Source organism: Schistocerca gregaria, chromosome 2 (assembly GCF_023897955.1).
Source record: "Schistocerca gregaria isolate iqSchGreg1 chromosome 2, iqSchGreg1.2, whole genome shotgun sequence".
In the NCBI taxonomy this organism is placed as follows: Eukaryota; Metazoa; Arthropoda; class Insecta; order Orthoptera; family Acrididae; genus Schistocerca; species Schistocerca gregaria.
The window spans coordinates 466,260,489-466,279,494 of record NC_064921.1 but is presented as its reverse complement, the minus strand read 5'-3'; the positions used below and the strand labels follow the sequence as shown (position 1 = coordinate 466,279,494).

General features: G+C 40.7%; 1 protein-coding gene across 11 annotated transcripts in view; it reads right to left on the bottom strand.

The window, feature by feature from the left end:
• Positions 1-4,706: 4,706 nt before the first annotated feature.
• Positions 4,707-19,006, bottom strand: part of LOC126326043 (uncharacterized) — a 58,596-nt gene continuing 44,296 nt past the window's right edge. For 6 of the 11 annotated variants that reach the window (XM_049995500.1, XM_049995525.1, XM_049995508.1 and 3 more), the window contains one exon: positions 4,710-11,180. In XM_049995500.1, the coding sequence (XP_049851457.1) occupies positions 6,826-11,180 (4,355 nt within the window). In that variant the 3' untranslated portion in view covers positions 4,710-6,825. Of the gene's footprint in view, positions 11,181-16,414; positions 16,433-19,006 lie in introns of those variants that run through there. The other 5 variants (XM_049995541.1, XM_049995544.1, XR_007560495.1 and 2 more) reach the window with 4 other exon arrangements.

Sequence of the window (19,006 nt, the reverse complement as noted above, 5' to 3'; positions counted from 1 at the left end):
ATTTAAATGCCATAAAATACCTCGTAAGAGGAATACATTGCAACTCAAGAATTTTTTCACTTTCCAGCAACTTTTAATATAAAAATAAATAAAATATTCAGTATTCTTAAATTTTATGTCATATCTTAAGAAGGAATTTGCAACAAGATTCCAAGACTTTCAGAGATAGAGAAGCTATTCCAATTCTTAAAATTGTCTTTAGAAGTTTCTCCAGTGGCAGGATGGATGGGTGTGAAGTAGTTCTGCCTTCCAAAGCCTTTACTCCAATGGAGATAAAAGACTTGCAGGAAGACATTTCCTTCCAAATGTATAAAACTGCATCCATTCAAGAATTCTGGAGTGGGGAAGAAGAAGAAGAAGGAAAAAAGAGGGTAGGGGGTCTTGTGCCTGGCTACTACATTTGTCTTTGGTACTCTCTCTCTCTCTCTCTCTCTCTCTCTCTCTCTCTCTCTCTCATACAAAACGAAGATGCTGTAACTTAGCAAACGAGAAAGCGCTGGTATGTTGGTAGACACAATAAAAAACACAAACACACACACAAATATTCAAGCCTTCGCAATCCAAGGTTGCTCCATTAGGAAAGAGGGTAGGAGAGGGAAAGACGAAAGGATGTGTGTTTTAAGGCAGAGGGTAAGGAGTCATTCCAATCCTGGGAGCAGAAAGACTTACCTTAGGGCACACACACACACACACACACACACACACACACACACACACAGGCAGATTTATGTAAAGGCAAAGAGGTTGGGCAGAGATGTCAGTCGAGGCTGAAGTACGAAGGCAAAGATGTTGAATGACAAGTGATGTACAAGGCGTGGCAAATTGAAATTAGCGGAGGTTGAGGCCTGGTGGGTAACGGGAAGAGAGAATATATTGAAGGGCACGTTCCCGTCTCTGGAGTTCTGATAGGTTGGTGTCAGTGGGATATATCCAGATAACCCGGACAGTGTAACACTGTGCCAAGATGTGCTGGTCGTGCACCAAGGCATGTTTAGCCACAGGGTGACCCTCATTACCAACAAAAACTGTCTGCCTGTGTCCGTTCATACGAATGGATGGTTTGTTGCTGGTCATTCCGACATAGAAGGCTTCACAGTGTACGCATGTCAGTTGGTAAATCACGTGGGTGCTTTCACACATGGCTCTCTGCCTTTGCTCGTGTACACCTTCCGGGTTACAGGACTGGAGTAGGTGGTGGTGGGAGAGTGCATGGAACAGGTTTTACACCGGGGGCAATTACAAGGGTAGGAGCCAGAGAGTAGGGAAGGTGGTTTGGGGATTTCGTAGGGATGAACCAAGAGGTTATGAAGGTTAGATGGACGACGGAAAGACACTCTTGGTGGAGTGGGGAGAATTTCATGAATGATGGATATCATTTCAGGGCAGGATTTGAGGAAGTCGTATCCCTGCTGGAGAGCCACATTCAGAGTCTGATCGAGTCCCGGAAAGTATCCTGTCACAAGTGGGGCACTTCTGGGGTTTTTTTTGGGGGGAGGTTCTGGGTTTGAGGAAGTGTCTCTAGCTATTTGCTTCTGTACCACATCGGGAGGGTAGTTGCGGGATGCGAAAGCTGTTTTCTGGTTATTGGTGTAATGATTCAGGGATTCAGGACTAGAGCAGATTTGTTTACCATCAAGGCCTAAGCGGTAGGGAAGGGACCGTTTGATATGGAATGGGTGGCAGCTGTCATAATGGAGGTACTGTTGCTTGTTAGTGGGTTTGATGTGGACGGATGTGTGAAGCTGGCCATTGGACAAATGGAAGTCAGTGTCGAGGAAAGTGGCATGGGATTTGGAGTAGGACCAAATGAATCTGATGGAATCAAAGGAGTTGAGGTAGGAGAGGATATTCTGGAGTTCTGCTTCACTGTGAGTCTAGATCATGAAGATGTCACAATAAATCTGTACCGAACTTTGGGTTGGCAGGCTTGGGTAACCAAGAAGGCTTCCTCTAAGCGACACACAAATAGGTTGGCTTATGAGGGGGCCACCCTGGTACCCATGGCTGTTCCCTTTAATTGTTGGTATGTCTGGCCTTCAAAAGTGAAGAAGTTGTCAGTTAGGATGAAGTTGGCCAAGGTAATGAGGAAAGAGGTTTTAGGTAGGGTAGCAGGTGATCGAAGTGAAAGGAAGTGCTCCATCGCAGCAAGGCCCTGGGCGTTTGGCATATTTGTGTATAAGGAAGTGGCATCAATGGTTACAAGGATGGTTTCCAGAGGTAACAGACTGGGTAAGGATTCCAGGTGTTCAAGAAAGTGGTTGGTGTCTTTGACGAAGGATGGGAGACTGCATGTAATGGGTTGAAAGTGTTGATCTATGTAGGCAGAGATACATCCTGTGGGGGCTTGGTAACCAGCTACAATGGGGCGGCCAGGATGTTTGGGTTTGTGAATTTTATGAAGTAGGTAGAAGTTAGGAGTGTGTGGTGTCAGTGAGGTCAGGAGGTTGATGGAGTCAAGTGAAAGGTTTTGTATGGGGCCTAAGATTCTGAGGATTCCATGAAGCTCCGCCTGGACATCAGGAATGGGATTATCTTGGCAAACTTTGTATGTAGTGTTGTCTGCAAGCTGACGCAGTCCCTCAGCCACATACTCCCGACGATCAAGTACTACGGTCATGGAACCCTTGTCAGCCAGAAGAATGACGATGGATTAGTCAGCCTTCAGATCATGGATAGCCTGGGCTTCAGCTGTGGTGATGTTAGGAGTAGGATTAACGTTTTTCCAGAAAGACTGAGAGGCAGGGCTGGAAGTGAGAAATTCCTGGAAGGTTTGGAGAGGGTGATTTTGAGGAAAAGGAGGTGGGTCCCGCTGTGACGGAGGACGGAACTGTTCCAGGCAGGGTTCAATTTGAATAGTGTGTTGGGAAGTTGAATCATTAGGAGTAGGATTAGGATTATTTGTCTTCGTGGCAAAGTGATATTTCCAGCAGAGACTACGAGGGTAGGACAGTAAATTTTCGACGAGGGCTTTTTTTGGTTGAATCTGGGAGTAGGGCTGAAGGTGAGGCCTTTGGATAGGACAGAGGTTTCGATTGGGAGAGAGGTTTTGAGGAAGGTTAACTACTGAATTGGGGTGTTATGGTTCCAGATTGTGTTGATTAGAATTTTGAGGTTTTTGTGGGAGTGGAGCTGCAAGTCTGTGTGCAATGATAGGAGGTTGAAGTTTTTTGGAAAGGTTATGGAGGGTGAGTGAGTTGCCTTTCTGGAGGTGGGAAACCAGGAGATTGGATAGTTTTTTGAGGTGGAGGGTGGGATGCTGTTCTAATTTGCAATTGGCCTGTAGGAGGATGCTGTGAACAGCCGGTGTGGATGTGGGAGAGGAAAGATTGAGGACTTTGATTAGGGATAAGATTTGACGGGTGTTTTCATTGACTGAGTTGATGTGTAGGTGAAGGATTAGGCAGGTGAGGGCTATGGTTTGTTCGGTTTGGAACTGGTATAGGGACTGATGGAAAGAAGGGTTACAGCCAGAGATGGGAACTTTAAGTGTGAGGCCTTTGGTACTAATGCCAAATGTCAGAAAAGCCTGAGTAAATAAAATATGGGAGCTTAATCTGGCTAGGGCGAAGGCATGTTTGTGGAGGGAATGTAAATAAAACTTAATGGGGTCGTTGTGGGGATGTTGTGAGGGTGACATGGTATTTAGAAGGTAGGAAGTGTAGCATAAGGCTAAAATAAAAATGAAATAAAAATATATGGGGAGAGATAAAGGTGAACTAGAAAGCAACTGGAGTTCCAGTGTGTAAAAGGTCAAAAAAGTGTTGGTTAAAGCTGAGCTATGTTGATCCTGTGGTGAACTTAGGTTGGTAAACAAAGGTTAGGTAGTTGTATTGCCTCCAAAACACGTTAAAGGGTGAAGAAATTTGGGAAAATTTCAGAAAAAACTGCGTGTAAATGTATTAAAAGGGCTGGTTATGTGGTGGCAGATTATGAAACTGAGGCTAACAATTGTCAGATGAAAGAATAATAATGTTAAAACCTGTGGGAAGCTGCTAAAAAATGATCGCTGATGTGGGGAAAATGGGAATGGAAATAAAGCGAAAGTTGTTAGAACTAGCTGAAATGGTTGTTTAATATGTGAAAGGAACTGAAGCTGTGAAGTAGTATTCACGAGGTTACACGAGAAATGTTTGAAAACTGGGAATGGTGGCTTTTATAGCAGCGGTAGTGTTGAATGTGGTAAAAAAAATTTTGTTATGGTTTGGAAGTAAGTTACATATTATTGAGTATATCTATTTTTTTCCTCCTAAGGTAAGTCTTTCCACTCCCAGGATTGGAATGACTCCTTACCCTCTGCCTTAAAACCCACATCCTTTCGTCTTTCCCTCTCCTTCCCTCTTTCCTGATGAAGCAACCTTGGGTTGCGAAAGCTTGAATGTATGTGTGTCAACATACCATTGCTTTCTCGTTTGGTAAATTACAGAATCTTTGCTTTTTATATATATTTTTCCCACGTGGAATGTTTCCCATATGAAATTTCACTTTCAAAAATGAATTTTTTGAAGAACAAATGCCGCTCTAGATTAACAGCTGCCCACCTTAAAGACACTACTCGCATAAGTTGCTCCCCACCTGAACTTTTGTTTAAACTGGCTCAAGACCACAAATGTAATTTCTCTCATTGATTTTTATGCAAATATGCCTATTTCTTGTATTTCATATTTTGTGAGGGAAAATCGAAATAAAAAATAATACAGAGATTTTTTTTCTGGATTTTTTAATACAAATATATCTGTGTTGTATTCCATGTTAGTATGAGAGTGAAAATTAAAGTAAAAAAATAGTATGGAATACGAGATTTTTCTGGACTTTTGAATACAAATATGCCTCTTTAATGTATTTCATATTATTTTGTGAGTGAAAATTAAAATAAAAGGTTAGTAAGGAATATGAGGTTTCTCTTCTGGACCTCGATAAAAATATTTGAAAGTATCCAGACTCCATCTAAAATTACTTGCCAACCCCTACTCTAAATATTCTCGATTGGGGAGATACAGTGACCTTGCTGCCATGTGCGGGAGGAAATTATCTTGCTGAAAGGGAAGCCCAAGATGGCTCATCTTGTAGGGTCACAAAACAGGGCGTAGAATATTTTTGACAAACTGCTGTGATGTAAGGGTGCTGCTGATGGTACCCAAAGGGATTCTGCTAGGGTGGGGGAAAATTGGCACCACAGACCACCCCTCCTGGCTGTCAGGCCATATGCCAGGCGACAAGTCACGTTGATATCCACTCTGTCTGTGGTGTCCCCAGACAATGCTTTGCTGATCATTGGGGTTTAATTCAAAGTGGGACTCATCAAGACAATTCTATTCCAGGCCCAAGATGTGTCTGGAGATAGGTCAGATAGCCAGGTGCAACCTCCTAGTCACAGCTTTTGACTGTGTGAACCACAATATCCTAACACAAAAGTTAAAATATTATGGAAAGTCAGAGATGGCAGGTTTGTGGTTTTTTTCGTATCTGAATGACAGAAAGCAATGAGCTGCAGTTCCATGTCAATCAGATGACAACAGGCACTCAGAATTTTAAGAGAGCAGTTTACCACAAGGTTCAATTTGCGGTCCTCTCTTGTTTCTGACATATATAAACGATCTTCTACTTGTTGTTTCATAAGATGCAGATTTCGTCCTTTTTACAAATGATACAAGTATAGGAATGAAAAGTAGTCCAGTCTCCATATTCAAAAAACAGCAGTAAATGGGTCACAGCTAAATGGCAGACCCAGTACATACACTTCAGTGCTTGTAGAACTCCACAAGCTATGAAAATAGGGTTCTCAAACAATGAAATCCAAGAAGCAGAACGTATTGTTACATTTTAGAACTACATATAGATCACAGCCTTAATTTACAGGTAGTTGGGTACATACACTATCAACAACCAGAGCACATTGAATGTCATCTGATCAGCTGGTGGAGCTGAAGAGTGAAAGAACTTTCTGTTAGGCAACTATTTCTACTCCACTGAAGAATACCTGCAGAGAAACTCAAATTTGATGTTTTAGTTCACAATGTTAAGTTGATAGTTAAAATTGGCACTGAAATAGTAAAGTCATTTCACTGTATCACAATTTAATTATGTGTAATGCATATCCAACCTCTTTCCAAATCCCAGAGACCACTTTCTGTGGGTTCCATAGATTTCAGGAATGTAAGCTTAGATAGTTTCAGGTGCGGAACCCACGTGTGAAAAGTCATATTTCATAATTTTTTTTTGCAACTTCCAGTGCAAGCCAACAGCTGAAATATTGCACATGGATTTTTCTGGAAAATTTACTAACAAATTTCAACACAGGATTGCTTATGACACGTCTTGACCACTCCCTTGTCATGTACAATGTGACAGCTCGGTATTACTATTCATAATATAATACATCACAAAATCTTGCACTATACAATGCATCTGAAACAATATTTGTATATAATATAAATAACTACAGAACTACAATAATTTTTAATTCAAGTGAATGGCCACATAAGGTGTTGAATGTATTAACAATTGTTATAAATGTACAATGTAAATAAATATTTTTTTGGCTCTATTTACATACACATAGAACCAATGAGGTATTATATACTTACTGTTATGATTAAATTACATATAAAATATGCTAAGTAATATACAGTTTAGAACTGTTATTAACAAATTAACCCAAGAATGATACCAGGACACAATTTTCCTCTTAATTGATTAATTCCTTTGAGATAACACTTATGAGATTTGACCACACAACCACTGGCCACTCCTTATTTTGATCTGGTACTCAAAAATCCTCAGACTTACAGTAATTAGTCTATTATATATCAAATACATCAAATATTCTCATTTATTTCTATAATGCTTTTCATATGTCAGACCCACCTTGAAAACAAACTCATCTGGTAAATATTTTTCCCCAAATATAAGGTAGTGTGCATAAGTGTTTACTGATAAGTATTTTCTGAGTAACTTTTGTACACTGTATACATGCACATCCCAATTTTTTCTTTCACGAATGCAAGCCGTAACTTCGGTACAAAGTACTTTTACAAACTCTTCGCACTTTACACTACCATTGAGACCAAATTTTCTGTCAAATTTTGGTAAAATATGATTATAAAATCTCTGATTAATCCAAGGCTTTGGACGTGCCAGTTTAGGTTTGTGATATGGTTCACCGTCAATCAAGAAACGAGCGTGTACTGTTGTTTTACCATGAGTTTGCTTGAGATCTGATTTTTTTTGGTGAATAATACATTTACTTTCCTCTGGAGGCACTTTGTTAATCACTCGTCTCTCCTCCTCTGTACCATCTGCATCATTATCTACCATTGGTTGTGGATGGACGTCCACATAGCTTCGTCTTTCACTTCTCATTTGGCTGTTTCTATTTATACTGTCTTTGAAGTGGTCATCATTTGGCGTTTTATCATTATTTGCATTAGACAGACCATATGAAACTGAGTGAATTATTTTAGCATTTGAAAGAGGGTTAACTATTGAATTTTTGTTGTTTTCCTTACTTCTCGCTTTACTGCTGTTTTCAGTGTTCGGCGAGAAGTTTTCCTTGTGAGATGTATTTATCTGAGATGCTGAGCGAGGAGGTGTAGTCAATTCTCTTAACCCTCCGATAACCACTGAAGTCCTTCCTTCTGCACCGTTTGCATCATCATCATCATCATCATCATCATCATCATCATCTGTCAGTTGTGGTTGGGTGTCAGAAAAACTTTGTTTCTCATTTTCGGTTTGCCTGTTTCTGTGGAAACTGTCTTTCAAGTACTCATCATGCCCTTTACCATTATTTGCTTTAGAGAAACGAGGTGAATCTGAGTTAACAATTTTTGCATTTGACACATTGTTAGCTGTTGAATTTTTGTTCACATTTTTTCTTACTTCACTGCTGTTTCTAATGCTCAAGGAGAAGTTTTCCTTGTGAGATGTTTTATTTATATGAGATGCTGACAGAAAAGGAGAAGATAATTCTCTTAATTCTGGTGTTCCTTTCGATGTACAGTGTTCCTCACTAAAATTAGATGCTACTGCATAATCAGTTTTATTTTCTATGGAAGCACCTGTCATTTTGGTGATACTCCTCACGTTACTGCCTTTTTTGCTGGTTGAGACATCTGTCTCAATCAATTTACTAGATGAAACTGCCACATACGAATAATTTGAAGACTTTCTGCTCTCAGCTCTCAAACTTGCTTTGTCACTCTTTCTCAGATTAAGCTCTTCAACTTCTGAATTACAAATTTTCTGAGCAAATGTGTTAAATGGAGATATCTGGTCAATTTCAGCATGACTTTGACACTTTTCTTGTGCTTTACTAGTAGAGTATGAAGAAATGCTTCCCATACAAGGCAAAGATACACTCTGTTTGGTATCACACCCCATTTTTTGGAATACAATATGATCAGGAGAGTTTGTAAGTTCACCAGGAGCACTTTTATTGTTTCCTTGCTTTTTCTTCTCATTTTTACTGTCTGCATTGATTAATTCGTCTTGAGAATTTAAGGATCTACTTTTTGCCAAGCTTTTGGTTTTGTTTCTCACATGTCCCAACACTTGACTAACATCGTTATCACAAGCAGACTGTTCTGATGTCCTGTAGTTTGATGTTAGGAAATTCAAAACGTTTGAGGGAATGCTTTCTGTAATGGGTTTGTGGTCTGACACAGCATGTAAGTTTTCTGGCACAGGAATTTTGTTAGCAAAACTGGCATCTTTCCTTACAGTATTTGAGTGATGCTCATTTGTTTCTAATTCACTGTATTTCATTCCATTGACATTTATTTTATTTTCAATAGTTGGTTCGTTTCCACTTTCCCTGCCATTTAATGTGAAATTATTATTTCTGATACCTGCTTTCTCTGTCCCTGAACTAACTGTTTCACTACTTTCTGTGGAAACATGCACTAACTCCAGAAATGAAGCTGCCAGGCTCCTTCTCGTTTTAGTCTCTATTTTGTGCATGGCAGAAGGTGGATGTTCCTTCTTACTGCTTGATTTCACCATTGTTGAATGTGGTACATTGTCTGGATCAAATGTTAAATCTGATGACAGAGTGTTGTCATAAACACTATTATAACATTTCTTTCTTTCCTTACAGTTAGTTTCCTCACACTCATGATCTGAAAATCTTGGCTGGTGAGCAATGGGGTTATCTGACTGATACGTTTGTTTCTCTTTATGAGTTACTTTTAACATGTTAGATGTTGCCTCTTGCTGAAGTGCAGCCAGAGTAGGTGGACACTGTTCTATAATCTCATCTTTATCCACAACGATCTTAGAAGATGTAATTTTTGGTTTGAATTTAGAGATTGTAAGAGAATAACTAGGTGATTCCATGGGTCTCCCAAATTCAGGTAACGTGTGACAATCATATTCAGAGGTACGTTTAAGGCCATGGAAGGCTTTTCTTTTAACTAATTTATCAACTGAGTGGTTATAGTCCCCATCATTTGTTTGTCTACTACCTTCTAAGTTGTGATTTTTATGTGAATCCCCCTGCATTCCTGAAAGCTCGAATGTGTGTGGTGACACTGGATCAATTTTCTTACCAAGTACCTTCATTATAAATAAATTTGTGGCAGAAACTTCTACACTATCCTTTGTATTAGCTGCCAATCCATTTTGGGCATAATTCTCGTCCAAGGCAATATCACTGTGCTGTTTCTCAACAGTGGGCTCAGCACTTTTGTCATTACTTCCAGCAACTAATTCAGAGTAATTGGGCTGAAGATGTTTTTTGTTTCTTTTACCAACAATTTTAGCAGATGCAGGAGCTTTCAGAACATCCATTTCTGCAGAAATACTACCTGCAAATGTATTTTTTGCATAATTCTCAGCCAAGGCAATATAATTGTTCTGCTTCTCAATATTTTGTTCAGCACTTTCATCATTATTTCCAACAACCAATTCAGAGTAATTAGGCTGAAGATGTTTTTTGTTTCTTTTGCCAACGATTTTAGCAGATGCAGGAGCTTTCAGAACATCCATTTCTGCAGAAATACTAGCTGCCAATGTATTTTCGGCATAATTCTCAGCCAAGGCAATATCATTGTTCTGATTCTCAATATTTTGCTCAGCACTGCCATCATTATTTCCAATAACTGATTCAGAGTAATTGGGCGGAAAATGTTTTTTGTTTCTTTTGCCAACAATTTTGGCTGATGCAGGAGCTTTCCGAACATCCATTTGTGCAGAAATGTCTTTATTCTGTTGCTCATTGGTACATGTATCATTCGCCTGCATGTTCCGAACAGAATCCTCAGCAACAGGATTCTCAACTACTGAGTCAAACATACCATGCTTCAGATGTATCTGCTTAAAATTGTATCTGACATTTTTAGGTACTGGAGCAATGCTACTAGCTGATCCTGAAGAAACATTTCCAGTTTTATTTTCTAATTCAGCTATAGGATCAACGTTATTGCTGGTACCCATCAAAGATTCATACGGATTTTTCCCATGAGGCCTTGACACCTTCTTCCTCAATGTATTTTTTGGTCTCACATTCAAAATAGAGTCTGCACTTGATCTTGATTCAAATATTTTTGGTTGGTCACAACTCTTGGTGGTTTCTGGATCTACATCAAGTTTACCAGTCTTCTTCAAAATATCTTTCATAAGTTGCTTCGTCTGATTTAAAACAGTAGGTGATGTTATATCAAATAAATCCTGCTTTATTACTGCATATTTCTTCTTCTTGAGTTTATGTTCTGGTGTTCTCTTTTTGGAAAAACTGGTATCTGATGATTCCATGCTATTACTCATCTCTCCTTCTCTTCTCGTCTGAGTATGGTGTTCGCTTATGTCAAGTGCGTCATCATATATTTGTGGTTTTCCGCCACTTGTTCGTTGTTTCTTTTTCTTCCTTAAGTGTATGTCCATATCAATATTGTAATCAATCGCATTCTTTGAATTTGTTTGTTCCTCATTATTTGAATTTGAAAGTTGACCTCTCTTACAACTGCTTTTGAGCTGATGACTATTATCTGATAAAGAGGATGAACCATCTGATCCAGGGGAAATTCTTGAAGTCTCCCTCATATGTGCCAAAAGATACTGACCAGAATTTGACATTTCAAGAAATTTCTCTGAACAGTGTGCTGTTTCCTCAACTCTAGTTGTATTTGGGATGAAATTTTCTGTGACTGAACTGTCTTCCAAATGCTTCTTCCACATCTCCCTTGCTGAAAAAAAGTAAAGAGTTAACGTCACTATCTAATTTTACTACACCATAATAGAATTACGAGGGGCATTTGAAAAGTCTGTGCAAAAACAGAAACTACTTATGTGTTTGGGGTAAACCTTTTTTTATTTTTCAACATAGTCTCCTTTTAGACTTATACACTTCGTCTAATGCTGTTCTAATTTGTTGATCCATTCTCAATAATAGGAATTGTCGAAGTCTGCAAAATAGCTATTAGTTGCTACAATCACCTCCTTGTTTGAATAAAATCTTTCTCCCACCAGCAATTTCTTCATATTGAGGAACAAATAGTAGTCCAAGGGAGCCAAGTCTGGAGAATAGGGGGGATGTGAAACGAGTTGGAATCCTATTTCCATTAATTTTGCAACCATAACTGCTGAGGTGTGTGCTGGTGCACTGTCGTGATGGAAAAGGACTTTTTTGCGGTCCAATCGCAGGCGTTTTCCTTGCAGCTCGGTTTTCAAACGGTCCAATAATGATGAATAATATGCACCTGTAATAGTTTTACCCTTTTCCAGATAGTTGATGGGGATTATTCCTTGTGAACCCCAAAAGACAGTCACCATAACTTCTGGCCGAAGGAATGGTATTTGCCTTTTTTGCTGCAGATTCTCCCTTGGTAGCCCATTGTTAAGTTTGTTGTTTGGTCACAGGAGTATAGTAATGTACCCATGTTTCATCGACAGTGACAAAACAACACTTAAAGTCCTGCGGATTCTTCCTGAACAGCTGTAAACCATCATTGCAACACTTCACATGATTCTGTTTTGGTCAAACGTGAGCAATGGCAGAAGCCATCTTGCGGATAGCTTTCTCATGTCCAAATGTTTATGCAAACTGTTATGTACTCGTTCATTTGAGATGCCCGCAGCACTAGCAATCTCATACATCGTAACACTTCTGTCATCCATCACCATATCATGGATTTAATCAATGATTTCTGGAGTCGTAACCTCCACAGGGTGTCCAGAACGTTCAGGATTAGTTGTGCCCATATGGCCACACCGAAAATTTCAAAACCATTTATAAATTGTTCTAATCAAAGGTGTAAAGTCACCGTAATGTTTATCAAGCTTTTCTTTAGTCTCCTGAGGCATTTTGCCTTTTATAAAGTAATGTTTAATCACCACACAAAATTCTTTTTTGTCCATTTTTTGATAATTACTCAACTTCCTTGATTCACGCGAATGCCAAACACAAAGAAATAGACCAATATGGCTGAAACTTGGAGTGCGTTCTTTCCAAAGATGCTACTAAGTAAACATGACCTCAATATGCGCCAGTGGTGCATCTCTCGGACTTTGCACAGACTTTTCAAGCAGGTCTCATAGTACAAAATCACAAAGCAGATAAATAGTAAATACAAATTATTTTCCTTGTATTACATTTGCAACGATAATTCACATCCTGTTATTCCTTTCTCTGTACACAAAATGGTGAAAATTATTTCAGTCCTCTAACTTGTTGCTATTCAAGGTTTAGGATTCATGTTATCTTTCTTTAAACACAGCAGTGATATCATAATCATTACAGAAGTAAAGAACTACATATATTCACAAGGTCAAAGATGAGTTTATCTTGGTCCAAACTAAGGCATATAAATAAATAGTAAGGCAAAACATTCTTGTAAAAATACATAAATAATGTGGTGGTGGTCGTGGGAGGAGGAGGAAGCTGTTATTCTATGCAGCTAACAAAAAGACCCTGTTTTTGAAACACTGATTTGAATCACCCTTTTCCTTGTTTACCATCACTCTCATTGAAATTTTTTTGAGAATATACATACTTTAATATTAGTTTTAAACTTTAATGCACCATACTTGATGTCTGTTCATTGTAAAGATACATTTTCAACTACATCCTGGTTTTTCCAACAGCAAACACTTTTCCTCCTGATGTGATTACAGCACAGCCAATGTGTCAAGGTCTTCCAAACTAATTTAAACAAAAGTTGGTGGGTATTTTGTTATGTTATGACACAGGCTTTGTTTCTAACACCAAAACAGTTAGAACATAATAAAGATGATAAATAACTTTTGAACAGTATATTCTCAGTTGTACTCCGTGGGAAAGAGGGGGGACGAAGACTTGGGCAAAAGATTAGTTACTCAGAAGAACTATGAAGGGATACACCTCATCCATAATAACCATTCTAGCTGATAGCCATCTTCCACAGAGGTTAGGCAGACTGCTACTCTGTCTCGAGATGGCTCATCACGGCAACACATTGGGAATGTGCTTGTGTGACAGATGATGGTAGGGAGGGTGCTGCAAAGACTATGGGACAAAGGCTTTGCCTTACAATACAATACAATGTAATGTGACCACACTATGGGAGGTTCAAGATATTGGGTGGCAGGCAATCTGAGACCGACAGTAACAGCACAATTCTAGCAACTGCAATGCTGCTCCTACTGGTCAAGAGTTATCAGGGCAAACAGTTTAAATGGTTGCGGGAAACACATATTCACCTGTAAACATCAATGGAGATGCCTAATTTTACATGTGCACATTGTGTTGCCAGGTTGCATTTGTTAGCACAGTGGGATTTCATTTCCACACAGTCAGCATACACGGGCTAATGTGCAATGGTTTGGATGGGCATTAGATTAAACAGGCAAACACCTCTCATCATAGTGACGCCTCCACGATTAAATGTCCAATGCTAGTGGGACAAGATAGTGGAGCTGTGCGTCATTCTGGAGGCTGCAGTGTTTGGACCATGCTTAACACTGATGCAGGGCAATGTTCAGGCTCACATCACCTGGCCCATCCATGATTGTCTCAATACACCGGATATCTCAGTTATGGAATGGCCTGCCAACAGCTCTGACTTAAACCCAACTGAAATTAAAGTGTGTGAGATTTCATGGGTCGAAATTGAGAAACTGCCCGATTCATACAAAACATCTGGAACAACATCACTCAGGCCTACATCAATTTCATATCTGTAGCTTTGGCCATTGATATCACGATGTCATTAATTTTGGAGCTGGAATCATCTGTTATTAAGAATTCATTTAAATCAATAAGAATAGCCTTAAAATTTGAACTTTTTTCCTTTCTTTGTCCTGAAATTGATTTGTGCAACAAAACAAAGTAGCAGTGTAGCGCCAAAACGCTGCTGCAGCAGCATTGCTGGCAGCATGCGAAGCCTGAGTGGTGTATGAACAGTTGCTTATCCCGGTGGCTCTTATGGAGCAGTGAATGGCCAGTTTCTGTACAAGGAAATGTTTAAGGTGTCCAAAAAAGATGCATGGGTGCCACAGAGGGTTTTGCCGAACAAATATCCCATGCTCACACCACAGGAGGGTGAGGAAAGGAGGATTTCAAAAGCATTAACACCTTTTTCTGCTTTGGATTTACATTTTGAACAGTCCCCAGCTGGTTGGTTGGTTTGACGTTTAAAGGGACCAAACTACGTGGTCATCGGTCCCTTGGTCTATTGAACTAAGTCCATGGGATAAAACGGAAAACAAACAGGACACACCACAGGAGTTCTAGATGGGCAAACCAAAAAAGAAAAAACACAAAGCTGAACACACTAGGGACAAAAGAACACAAGAAAAGCACAAACATACAAGAAACAGGCAGAAGAGCAGATGTCCTGGGACGGCTAATCATGAGGATAAGAAAGGATGAGCCAGCCACTCTGCAACACTTTAAAGTCTCTAACCTAAAAGTACTAGGATAGAGAGCACTGGGAGACAAAGTACAGAAACTAAAATTTAAACCGAAGAATAATAACCAGTGTCACATAGAAATTGTAAAACAAAGTTAGCTGTGGAGGCATTGTCTCCTAAAATCGAAGGAAGGGAGTCAGGGAGATTAAAATTTCGTATTAGAGTGGCTAGATGTGGACAGTCCATCAAAAGGTGGACCACTGTCAAACGGGAGCTGCAGAGACAACATGGTGGGGCCTCACGCCAGAGAAGCCAGCCAAGTGCGGCCGATGCAAAGGCAGCAGAGGACCACAGAGTCCCTGTGAGGAGCCTGCAGAGAAGACTTCCAATGAGTTGTGCTCTCCTTGATGGTATGGTGTTTAGTGAGCGTAACCAATCTACACCATTCAGCATCCCAAATCCTGCAACCCTTGTGGCTAACACTGATTGGATGTCAGGTTTGGGTATTCCAATCACCAGAAGCAGCTTACGCGTGGCCTGTTTGGCCAGCCTGTCAACGAGCTCATTTTCTGGGATTCCAACATGCCCCAGGGTCCATACAAAGACTAGTGATATACCAGATCGTTCGAGGGCATAAACCGACTCCTGGATAGTTGCTGCCAGAGGATGACATGGGTAGCACTTATCAATGGCCTGTAAACCACTGAGCAAATCACTGCAGACCAGGTAGGACACACCGGAGCAGGAACAAATATGCTCAAGGGCATGAGAGATGGCCACCAGCTCGGCAGTGAAGACACTGCAGCCATCTGGCAAGGAGCACTGTTTAATATGCACCGAGTGAGCATACGCAAAGCCTATGCAACCATCAACCAGTGACCCATCAGTGTAGATGACTTCAGAACCCTGGGATGTGTCATAGATCTATGAAAAGTGACTGTGGAGTGCCTCAGGAGAAACAGAGTCCGTATGGAATAGCAAAAGGTCCAGCTATAGTATCGGCTGAGGCATACACCTCGGAGGCATATGTGCATGGACCCGCACGAAACGCTGTACAGAAAATGACTGAGTTCAGACTACAGGGAATGGACACGAACAGCGATCGTTATCCCTGACTGACGCCGCCATTCCGGGAGATGAACCACTGTGTTTGGGGACAAAAGACAGTAATTCGGATGCTGAGGCAAGCTATGGGCATGCGCTGCATAGTGGGCGAGCAGTCGGCGGCGCCTGATGTGCAATGGAGGGACTCCAGCCTCCTGGACTCGTTCGAAAAGTGCCCGTCGCTAGACAGCCCCCACAGTGGTGCACAGGGGCTAGCAACTTGAATGCTGAGGGCGCTGACGAACCATACGCTACACTCCCATAGGCAAGTTGTGAATGAAGTAGGGCTTTGTAGAGCCGCAGCAATGTAGAGTGATCAGCCCCCCCACCCCCCTCCCCCCCACCCCCGACCCCGCCAGGTGGTGTAGCTCATGCAGCGGAGGGCGTTAAGATGCCGCCAGCAATTTTGCTTAAACTGACGAATGTGGGGGAGCCATGTTAGCCGGGCGTCGAAAACCAGTCCTAAAAAGCGATACGTTTCGACTACCTGCAGTGGATGGCCATCAAGAAGAAGCGCAGGGTCAGGATGGACTGTCCGTCGCCGATAGAAGTACAAAACGCAGGTCTTGTTGGCAGAGAAATGAAACCTGTGGGTGAGATCCCATGACTGCGCATTCTGAATGGCTCCCTGTAGTTGGTCTTCAGCATCACCAATGGTGAACTGAAACAATTGCAGAAATCGGCAGCATATAAGGAGGGCAACACTGGCGGCCCTACAGCTGCTGCTAGGCCACTTATAGAAACTAAAAAAAGTGGAATGCTCCATACAGAGCCCTGTGGGAACGCATTTTCTTGGATACAGTCCCCAGTGATTCCATCATGTATACCAGAGCAAAAATTGCAGTGACGCTGCACTCCAAATGGGTGAGATCATGCTTAGTGCCGTTAGAGAAGGGTTGAATTGTCCAGGGATGTCAGCAGTGTCAAAGTTTGTCAAGATCGTCATCCTGTTGCTTATCACACAACAAACTGTTGTTTTCAACTGCAAAATGTGTAGAAATTAATGCCACAAGGCAATGAGTATTTTCATTCACACTCTTTTTGCACCTCCTGAGGCATTTTCGTGATGACTCTGAGCAGCCACTGTCATTAGTCAGCCATTAGAAAACAGCACGATTTCCATCCTGGGCATTGCAGTTCTGATATCTGTCACACAGTCTTCAAGAGAAGGAGTGAAATGGGTAGGTAAAGCGAAGTCTGATGACCTTCTCACAGAGTGACCCATCCACAATGGCAATGGGAAGAATTGTGGTGAAATGTGATGTCAATGAGATATCATTAACCTACCATTAATCTCACACAGATGTGTGATTCATGTGTCAATAGTTTCTGCTTGAAGTGTCGCTGAGCCTGAGGTGATGTCACATTATTACAGAGAAAAGATGAAGGCACCTTTGAGCAAGATTTCAAACCTCTGGGTCACAAAGGGAGAAAATCGCATGGCCTCAAAAAAGTCCTTGAATTTTGTTGCGCAATGTAGCTGGTATACAAACAAAATTGATGTGGTACTAATTGCACTATGCAAACTATCAGCAGCACAATAAAATCCACCCTTATCACATCGTTACCATCCTTGAGCCACATAGCATCAACTAAGGCATGGCACAAAAAGGGACTCCTTAGAGAGCACCACAAGATTAACAATAACCCTCAGCTACCAATTCATAATAACATATCTGACTAGGGCTTTAGAAAACCGATATCAAAAAGACCAGCACTATTCAGACTCAAAACTTTGACGTTCGCAATGCCTGGACACAACACGGGTAAGATCACTGCCCACCACAATGCCCAAGTTTCACTATCACATCCTGAAAAACAAACAACCTGACACATACTGGAAGAAAATCCAAATTTTAAACCTGCAAAGTACCCACCTCTGATTGAGTATAAAAGATGCTTGTATATTAATCTGTGGCTAAGTGGGGCACGTAACATGTACGTATGCATTGAACCATCTTACCTTTAATATTATATGAATAAATATGTATAAATATGTACATCTTACAATAGATAAATAGTTCAAATATCATGTTCTGTAAATGCAGTCATATAGATCTTAGGGCAAGTCAAATTATACATTCACAGAAAGCCACCAGAGGCTACTTCTATAAAGTAGCAAGGTAAAGTTCTTTTCAATGTAATGGTTAGTTTCAACAATAATGATCTTTACTGGACTTGGTCTTACTGGAAGTGGTATGCACTTGCCTCCCTCCAGTCTTTGAATTGCCTTGTCCAAACCATTATGTACTCTAGTCTACGGTGGAAAAATCAGGGGAAAAAATTTGTGTGGTCAGAAATTTTTTGTACTGTGGTAGGGGGGAGTGCCATGAGCAACACACAAAAAACTGTGACTGGTGGGGTGAGAGTGTTGGGGTGGGTGTGATGGTGGTGATGGTTGTGGTGGGGATGTTTAAGGTAAATGTTTCATGTATTTCTTGAATTTTTTAGCAAAAATGTTTACTAGCAAAAAATTAAACTACATTAAATTTCCCACAAAACATGTCCTATTCATTCTGTATCTAGGGCTTACAGTTTCCGCATTGCATGGGGCAAAACAATCACAAGTTATTAAAAATAATATATTAATAGTATAAAACTAATTTTGTTCTATGATGAAGTAGGTAAAGAACAGATATTAAACGAAACAATGGAAAATCCACGTTGAAATGATGACAATATTATGACAAGGATAGATCAGTTTGTTGATTTGGCAGAGGGGACCAAACAGCAAGCTCATGAGTCCCGTTGGATTAAGGAAGGGACGGGAAGGAAATCAGCTACGCCCTTTCAAAGGAACCATCCCGGCATTTGCCTCAAGTGGTTTAGGGAAATTGCTACTCACACCATATATTGACTATTTTAGGACACTCCTCAGAGACATTCACTGGACTGATGTTTACAGTGCTACATCTACATCTACATTTATACTCTGCAAACCACCCAACGGTGTGTGGCAGAGGGCACTTTAAATGCCACTCTCATTACCTCCCTTTTCTGTTCCAGTCGCATATGGTTCGCGGGACGAACGACTATCGTAAAGCCTCCGTGCAAGCTAGAATTTCTCTAATTTTAAATT